The sequence below is a fragment of the Arachis duranensis genome, chromosome 10 (assembly GCF_000817695.3).
Source record: "Arachis duranensis cultivar V14167 chromosome 10, aradu.V14167.gnm2.J7QH, whole genome shotgun sequence".
NCBI classification, from domain to species: Eukaryota; Viridiplantae; Streptophyta; class Magnoliopsida; order Fabales; family Fabaceae; genus Arachis; species Arachis duranensis.
The window spans coordinates 97,941,166-97,950,869 of record NC_029781.3 but is presented as its reverse complement, the minus strand read 5'-3'; the positions used below and the strand labels follow the sequence as shown (position 1 = coordinate 97,950,869).

The following is a 9,704-nucleotide window of genomic DNA, read 5'->3' as shown; positions in this document are numbered from 1 at the left end:
GAGCTGAGGAAGAGTGAGACTCCTAGGAGATGAATTGACAGCGGTTAAAGAATTTATCATGATGAGCAGATAAAAGTAAGATAGGAAATGAAAAAGAAAAATCAGTATTAATCAATACCTAAAAAAATTATATCATGGTTTATGGCTTTATGCTGTAAAGTCATTAATTATATATGTCTGAGTAGTTAAAATGATGGTATATTTTAGTCTTATTTATTTGAACTTGTATCATATTCTTTTTTTGGGCTTGATATTTTACTTGTCTAAAAAAAATTAAAAAATTAGCTAACAATTATCCTAATGACAATTGTTAAGGATATTAAAAAGATTCATTATTTCTTTTTTATCCATGCAATAGATTCAAAGTAAAAATTTTAATTTTTATCTATTCACTTAAGTTTTTATATTTTAATATTCTAAAAATAAATTTTTTATTTTTTCAAAAACCAATCAAGCCATGCAATTCAAAAATAGATAAAAGCTACACTAAATTACATGTTTACATTGTACTTACTACTCAATATATAAAAAAAATTATAGAACCAACAAATATTATTATTTTTTATTAATAATTAACCAATAATAATTTACATCTATTTTTATGAAAATTTGCATATATAAAACATATTTTATATTTAAAATATTTATATTTAACATCAAATTTACACACATGAATTGATATAATTTATTTATTAAAAACAATTTAACATTTGCACGGATCAAATACTAGTCAAAATTAATAAAAAGTACTGATCCCATGACTTTCAAATAAAATAAATACCACCAAAAAATATAATAAATTATTGTCTTCAAATATTATTTTTTAAAATTTCTTTTCCACTTAAAATCAATCCAAATCGACCACCAACACTCTTAACACCTTTAAGTTGAATACTTACTGATGATTATTTGTAATGACAAAATTGCCATTCAAGACCCAAAGACACAAAAAATGAGTAGCTTCTTGTAAATGACCTAAATGCCCCTCTCCCCAACAGAAGCAAGCGCTCACACTAGATCATTTTCACTCCTATGTATATAGTAGTAGGTGACCCTTCCATTAATAATGGCATTTCATGATTCTTAGCTTATATGACAAAAATGGCTCTAGGGACTCACATCATGCAGGTTGCAATGGTACCATGAAAAATTTTCAGAAATATCTTGCCTATAAACAATTTGATAAGTTCCTTTGCCTTGCACAACAAGAAATCACCATTGGTATTTGGCAGCAACAAGAACTTCCTCATATTGCTGAGCAGCATTGTCCCAACTAAGATCTTGCATCATTCCCCGCCGTTGAAGCCCTTCCCAGCTCTTCTTGTACTCGCGATACGTTAATAAGCAGTTGCCCAACGCGTGGATGAGCTTATGAGTTTCGGCGCTGTCAAATGTCCACCCGAGACCTGACTCGCTAAACGGATCAAAAGGCTGCACTGTGTCTCTCAGTCCACCGACTGCATGTACAACCGGAATGGTTCCATAACTCATGGCATAGAGTTGGTTCAGTCCACATGGCTCGAATCTTGATGGCATGAGCAGTACATCGGAGCCTGCAGTTATCCTGTGAGCCATCTTCACGGAGAAGCCGACCCATCCCCTAATTTTGTCATGGTGTTGGGATTCAAATTGTCTAAGCAATTCTTCTAGGTCCGGCCGGCCGGTCCCCAACATGATTAATTGCACATCCTGGCTGACCAACCAAGGAATCGCCTCGGCTATGATGTCAACACCTTTCTGATGATCCAACCTTCCAATGAAAGCCAATATTGGAACTTCCTCACGGACAGGCAAACCAAGCTCCTTTTGCAGGGCTGCTTTACATTGACGCTTGCCGCTATGAAGGGTCTCGAGAGAGTAGTTGGCGTAGCCATCTGATGTCAAGTGAACATCAAACTTCGGATTCCAATCTTTGGTGTCGATTCCGTTGACAATTCCCCTCAGTTTCCAGTCACTCTCGTTTATTATGTTATGCAAACCCCAACCTCCTTCGGAAGTTTTAACTTCCCACGCATATCCATGACTGACGGTGACAACACGATCTGCTGCCTTCAAACCAGCTGCAAAGATATTGAAATGTTCGCCTCCGACGGGATCATATAACCTGAATAGATCGAGGTAGTGTTCAGGTAAATCCACGTAGCGGAAATCATCAACAGGGCCTCGACCCTATAAAGAAAGTAAATGTGAGAATGTGAAAGTTCCTTCACTATATCAAAATAGATGCAACAAAACCTCAAACACTTAAAACATGCACTCAATTTAGATGCAATCCACAAGCAATGCAAGCTTTCAATTCATTTATTGAGAAGATATGTACTTGATTTGCTTTCTAAAGAGATAAATGAACATTTACATAATTAACTATGATATTCACAAAGAAGTTGAGAGCAGGATATTCACACCGTTTTTACTTCTCGATTATTCGAAGCATATTGTAAATTTTGAGGTTGAAGTTCAGTTATTGGAGCATAGACTAAAGATCAATAACAGTTATAGAGAGACACTAAAGATACTATCCATAGGCCCATAGCCTTTCATTCATTTTCTGTTTTCATATAAAACAAAAAACAAAAATCAATTTAACCATTTAGATAAAAGGTGATTCAGAAGCCTTAATTCTATGCCACACATTACTCTTCAAAATGCATGCCTTCCCTGAACATATATAATATCAGCTTCTTTTAGTTTGATCTGGTAACAGACAACAAGCGAAAACAGAAAATATGCATGTCTATCTCCATTCAAAACAATGAATTAACTTGCATTAAAATCACTGTATATAGAAGGAACCTGGTGAGCTATGTTGTGAATCACGAGAACGGATCTTGTATACTGCATCAAACCATGGTCGCGATAGTATGCCTTCAGATATACTGGCAGCAATGCAGTATGCCAATCATTTGCTATGAAGGCCAAATTTCCATCTCCATAGCAAACACCACCACATGGAACATACCATGGAACCTGAAAATCATTAAGTTCAATTATTCTTATACAAAGTAAGCAAAAATCAGAATCACACAAGAATCGCATCCGCTAGAGTGACTTTTGACTGTTGATAAAAATCATTTGGAATTTCAGATAAAAATCATGGTAACCAATGTTATTTGATGATAATCATCAATACACTTTCAAATTTTACTGTAATCATATCAATATACTTTTGAATTTCACTGTAGTTAGGAAATGGTTAAGATATTCCATATGCTGATATATAAGAGAAATTTGTAATCTCCAGCACATGAAGATGGAAATTCCTCATTTTGTCACCGGTCTGATGGCAATTATTTCTTAGATTTACCAGGATGAAACCAGAATTTATGTGACATTCCCTTTAAGAAAATTTACAACTAGTTATTTACTATTTTCACCCAATGTAAGGTAGCCTAATGTCACCTTCAAATTAAACAAGACATTATTTACAATTGGGTGCTATAATGTGTCGTGATAAAAGGTCTTCAGGTACAATAATTGTTATAATTGGTCATTTGTATAATTGATCTCATCACAAAACATTTGATTCATGTACCTCAACAGCCGCCTTGCAAAACAGCACCATTCGCTTTAGAATATCCTGTTCCAATAAAGGACAAGCTAGAGTCAAAATCTAAGAAATAATGATAGCAGAACTGTAGGTTCTTTTATCTGAGCAGTCTTTAATACGTAACAATGCAAGATGAGTTTCTAAGATACCTTAAATCTAAACACCAGAGCATTTTAGTCACTTCATACACAATCATTAGGTGTTAGGTAATGTTATAGTTTATATCAAACTTACCACTCGGTTCCCACCATATATGTTATTCTCTATATGCCTAAGTATTGGACTGTCAATGAAAACAAAATCAACACCATCAATATAGGCCTGGAAATACAATACTTCCATGTCCTGTAAAGTGAAAAAATAAGGAATTTAAGTCAAGGCAATAGCAATTCAGAAATTTACAAATTATAACTGATTAGGAACAGAGTAGCTGCTGCACACCTGACCATCTACTTTGTATCTTCTCCGTATACCCGTATCTTGTCCTTCAGCATAATTACCATATCGAGGTGCTACAACCTACAAAGAGATAAAGAAAAGAGAGCAATAAGTTTTAAAAGAAAGCATTCATAGAATACAAACCTTAGAATCCATTAAAGTATTCTAATAATAATCTTATGAGCCATGATACAAGCTATATATTGGATCCACAATTAGCATAAAATAAGGGGAAATATGGACAAAAACCACACATGTCTATGGCCTAGAGAGTCCCATGTTGCTTTTCTTTTGGAAGTTGGTAAATAAAGACCTGTTTCCAAAGTGTCCTAGAGTAAATGCAAATATGAAAATAAAGACTAGAACCTTTTTCTATATGTAGGACTATTATTTTGATATTATGCATTTTAATGGCAAAATATGAAATGAGATAAGAGACGGAAAATCACCCTTTCAGTATGTATCTAATAAGCAAAGAAGGAATAAATGACCAAGAAACAATTGAAGTAGGATGAACACATTTCATTACCCAGTTGAAAAGATTGTGTTTGCATGATTCTTCATTGATCAAGCAGTGATTTCAAAGATTAGATTATCTTTCCAGACACATGATACTCAGACAAATTACCGACAAAACAACATATTACCATAACTCTATGTCCACGCCGAGCCAAGGCCTTTGGTAATGAACCAGCAACATCTCCAAGTCCACCTGGTAAGTTCAGGTGTGAGTCTGTAAATTACATAAGAAAGAACAGCATGCACTGAAGGACAACCACAGGTCGAAAAATTTGGTCCATCAAAGAACATTAGTGGAAGAGTTTATGGACTCGCTTCAAGAAACTAGTTGCAGCATATGAATGCTTAAGATTTCATGTGCGTGCCACATTTGGCTGCTAAGTTGCTAATGCCGTAACTCAATCAAAGAACAAAGCTTGCAATGATGAATATACAAACAAAAAAATAGAAAACTTTCAAAATATGGACATGGTGATGATGAACTGGTTGCCAGAAAAATCAGCCAAGTATAGAATTTAAACTATCATAGTCGAGCTCCTGATACAATTACAAACGGAAAACATTCTATTGAATAATAAAAATGATTTAAAATTACCTGTTTTTGACCAAGGAGCGCATTCTACTGCTACTATTATAACATTCATGACATTGGCTCCAGCCAATGGTGGCAATTTTTCACCTTCATGCTCAGCATTTTCAGCTTCATTAGTAACGACCTCTGAACTTGAATCGTTCACAACATTCTGTTCAATCTCTAGAGGAGTTGATATTTCGGGGTTCATAAGGAAGGCTGGAAGAGTATCTGGCTTGATTGTCTCATATCTCTTGTTCTCCAATTGTTCATTGAATTGTAAACTAGAGGAAGCCATTTCACGGGTTGGGGAATCTATTATCTCCTCTTCACTGGAATGGGCATAATTGTTTAAATTAACACCACCATTTTGGTTTTCTACAGCATCGCCTCGACCAATGGAAGTTTTCGGTTGTTTTGAGGGGTTTGACACAGATTCATCATTGCTTCCATACCCCTCTGATTCAGGAATGGTGTCATTATCTATAGAAGAAACCAGCTTCTTTCTTTCAGTAATCTGAAATACACAGCGAAGCATTATAAGACCACCGTATGGACTTTTATTATCATAAAACATAAAAAAAGAGAACAAATGACGTAACTCTGAGAAATACAGATCTAATCTGTATTATCAATTCCATTATCATAAATAAGGAAACTATAGAACTTCATATCCCTTGAACTCACTCATGAATCTCAGCCTCAGGCCACTTTTTAATATTTTAAGTATGCTTCGCTTAACAGTGTTAGAAGTAACTGGTTAAAATTTTATGAGAATGAGATTCTGTTTAACCCAATACCAGATTGTGTTCAATACATGTGCATCTAGCAAACACATGATCGAGAAGCTACTGTTATTTCAACAAACGTATTAACTGCTTTAAAATATCCTCATAATTTTGGCAAGTTATTCAGAAGAGAATGAATAACCAGCTTATTCAATTCAAATAACAAAGTCCCATTTAGATTATGTCGTTATTATGCAGTGATCAATATCCAAAGCTGAATAAGAAAGTTAATCGGCCCAAAGCTGAAATTAACCATTGCTTTTTAGTTTTTATCACCATTTGCTTTACCTTTCTCAGCATTTCTGCCAAAAAGGAAACGGATGCTCGTCATTTTTTTTTTCATAATTTAAGGTCCTAATCGTCCAATTACATAGAATCACTCAACACTCTAGCCACAAAAAAAGGGGGGATAAAGTAAATCAACTAAAAACAGCTTTGAAGGGACTCAACTTGAAACTTTTTGTGTATGGCTTAACATGGAAAAAGTTCAACCTTTTTTTTCTTAAATAAAAAACAAATATATTCCAAATCATTCACCTGTTGAAGAAGTTCCCTCTGCATAGCAAGAACCTTCTTACTCTTTTCAATGGTGGCTTGAAGAGCTTCATCCTCTGACTCATCATTATCCTCACTTTTCCCATTGCTCTTACCCACTGCTCTTATGATGCGCCTTCCACACCTATGTTGCACTCTACCACGCCCCAACCCTCTGCCCCTTGAATTCTCAGAAACTGAAGAACCACTTAAAGTTCCAAACTTTGCTGGAAACTTAAGAGCACCATGATGATAATGATGATGACGGTTGTGGTGATTATTGTTCTTGGTGTGAAGCATTAGCACTGTGGTGTCAGCATTTGCTTCCACAAGAAATGGCAATGAACCAATTGAAGCCATTGGTGATGATGATCAAGGAGAGAGAGAGAGAGAGTAACAATAAAAGGGGTTACTTTTGTCTTTTTGATGAGGTGAGGTGAAAAGCGTGGAGACCCAGAAGGTGAAAGTGAGTGATGAACAAAACCCAAGTTGAGATTTTCAAATCGGAGCTGACCCAAGTGAAGAAAGTGGAGCGAAAAGGTGGTTTCTTTCTCTGGGAATGGTGAGAAAGCAGAAAAAACCATGGAATAAATGGTGGTTGTGAATTGGATGAGAACTGTGAAAAGAGTAACAAAAAATAGGGAAAAAAACAATAAAAATAAAACAAGGGTTCAAACAGGGAACAGCAGTGATAATAATTGATGAAAAACGATGATGATGATGTTGAGAATTTTGGATGAGAATGTTATTGTGGCCACAAATTTTTAGGGTCCCATTGCTGTGATTTGTGAATATTCTAAGCTACTAACTGTAACCTGCTATGGATCGAAAAAGGTGAATTTTTTACTCCCTTTTTTTTTTCATGAGATAATCGATTTTGGTTTCTACAGTTGCTGTGAACGTGTCTTGTTCTTGTGAATTTTCCAAATCCTTTAGCCTTCGTTTGTTTTCTAGAAGATGATAAGACAACATATAGAAAACAGGACAACATAAAGACGCAATATTTTATGTTCTTATATTTTATTTGTTGGTAAATTATAAAAATTTATTTTTTTATTTTTTTATTTAATAAAAATAAATGATATTTTTTATTAATATTTTTATATTTTTTATTAAAATAAATATAAAATTTATATCTCTGTGTAAATATTTTATTTTTATAAACAAATAGTGGCTTAGTTTTTTCAATATTGGAGGGTTTTGTGAGTTGTGTTTGGATATGGTATATGTTGGTATTAGACAATAGTGTGGGGCAGCTTTTTCTGAGCCATGGCAGGGGGGAGTCGGACCGTCCGATTGCGTTGTGCGGGAAAAAAAATTGAAGTTGTGTGTAGCAATCGGACCATCCGATGAGCAAAAAATTTTTTTTTGGACCGAACTCGTAGGGTCCGATTCCTTAAGGGACCAAAGTTAATAATTTTTTATTTTGTGTGTGTGTGTGTGTTTTTGGAAACTCGGATGCACTCCTCAGATCTGATTCGTCTTCGTTGTTCTGCGTCTTCTTCTTTCCCCTGTTTCTCTTCTACTTCTCCTTGCGTCTCTGTTATTTTATTTAAACTCCAAGAGTAAATGAGAGTATAGTCGATATGTATGTATGAGAGTATGAAAAATGGATGATAGAGTTATACTTAGAGTATATTATTTTGGTCAGATTCTGTTACAAACATCTGAAGGAGTGAGATTTAGTTGCGAGAAGCCGTTAGATATTGTTATTCCGTTCACAATCTCATTTGAGGAGCTAAAAGGTGTGATTTGTGAGAAGATAGGTTTTCAGATATCAAAAAAAATATCATGTATGGTATACAGATATCCCATACCGGTATTTGGTGGTTTCGTGCAGTATCAAACCAAGTATGTAACCGACGAAGCGAGTATGCAGGAGATGTTTTCAATGTATTTTGAAACTCGCGGTCAGATATCGGTGATAGAGTTGCACGTCGAATTCGAACAATCTGAAGCGGACCGAAATATTGAAGGGGAAGAATACGATAGTGACAGTGAGGAAGAGTTTGAAAGTAATTACGAAGCTGTTGCTCCAGACGGAGAAGAAGATCAAGGTGACGGGGTGGTGGCTCCAAATGTGGGAGACGTTGCAAATGCACTCGCAAACGAAGATCCGTTTGAGGAGCCGTCCTTCATGCGGGTTCTGGACTTGGAAGCCATGCATGCGCCGGAATTTCCGGAATATATGAGTGCTGGTACGTATTAACATATAAATATAGAAAGTATTAAACTTTGGGAAATAATCTATGTTGATAGATGTAAATAAGAAGATAATTCACATGAATATTAATTTGTGTGCATTCGTCCAAACTTTTTTATGTGTTTATGTTTGTATGATGTTAAAAGTGGGATGACAACATGATAGGAATAATATTTATATTGATGTGGATATAGGGAGCATTGACGTAGTCTTAATTTCAGTTATTAAATGTATTTGTGTTAAATTATTTTGATTTGGCTGTCGTTGTGGTATAAATTCCTATGGTCGCAGATGGTGAATTTGCAATCGGAGTGGAATTCAGTTCTAGGGAAGCTGTTATGATGGCGGTGAAAGATTATACCATCCGAAGAGGCGTAGACTACCGTGTGTATGAGTTGGAGCCGTTGACCTTCTATGCGAAGTGTACACAGTATGGATCAGGGTGTGATTGGCTTATCAGGGTTAGCATGATCAGCAGAAAGTATTGTTGGGTTATAAGGAGGTACAACGGTTCTCACACTTGTGGAGGGGGAGACTTCTGATGCATGACACTTTTTCCTTAGTAACCTGCGACAACATGTTGTGACTCGGGATGGTGTGGGACTGATTTCTGACAGGCACGAATCCATCAATGCAGCTGTGGCCCGGAGCAACGGAGCTTGGTCGCCCCCGAGAGCATTCCACATGTTTTGCATCAAGCATATAGAGTCGAACTTTTTGAGAAAGTTCAAGGCACCGTACCTGCAAAAACTTGTGATCAATATAGGTAAATTTTAATAATTCGAATTTCGTTATTAACCGAGTTACCTTCAATTAGTGTTTCTCATGAATTCTTCTCTTGTGTGACTTTGATTGTTGTGCAGGTTATTCGAGGACGGTGCGCGAATACGAAGTGCGATACCAGCGTTTACGTGAACGGGGCGAGGCTTATACGAACTGGCTTAACCGAATCCCACGCGAACGGTACGCATTGGCGTTTGACGGTGGCTACCGCTGGGGTCACATGACGACAAACCTAGTGGAATGCATCAACTCAGTGTTGAAGGGTGCACGCAATCTTCCTATAACTGCACTTGTCAAAGCCACATTCTACAGGCTTAACGA

At 36.0% G+C, this 9,704-nt stretch overlaps 1 protein-coding gene across 1 annotated transcript; it reads right to left on the bottom strand.

The window, feature by feature from the left end:
• Positions 1 to 793: 793 nt before the first annotated feature.
• Positions 794 to 7,281, bottom strand: LOC107471180 (granule-bound starch synthase 2, chloroplastic/amyloplastic). Its single transcript, XM_016090617.3, has 8 exons — positions 6,401 to 7,281; positions 5,100 to 5,592; positions 4,633 to 4,697; positions 3,989 to 4,066; positions 3,782 to 3,892; positions 3,533 to 3,577; positions 2,794 to 2,967; positions 794 to 2,169 (listed from the first exon to the last, which is right to left on the bottom strand). The coding sequence occupies exons 1-8, from the start codon at positions 6,755 to 6,757 to the stop codon at positions 1,213 to 1,215; spliced, it is 2,280 nt and encodes a 759-aa protein (XP_015946103.1). The 5' UTR covers positions 6,758 to 7,281; the 3' UTR covers positions 794 to 1,212.
• Between the last annotated feature and the right edge of the window lie 2,423 nt (positions 7,282 to 9,704).

Coding starts and splice junctions, on each gene's coding strand:
- LOC107471180 (XM_016090617.3), bottom strand. CDS start 6,757: ATGGCTTCAATTGGTTCATTGCCATTTCTTGTGGAAGCAAATGCTGAC. Junction 3,578..3,781: donor TATATGGTGGGAACCGAGTG/GTAAGTTTGATA, acceptor TTATTGGAACAG/GATATTCTAAAGCGAATGGT. Junction 2,968..3,532: donor TTTGCAAGGCGGCTGTTGAG/GTACATGAATCA, acceptor AATGATTTTCAG/GTTCCATGGTATGTTCCATG.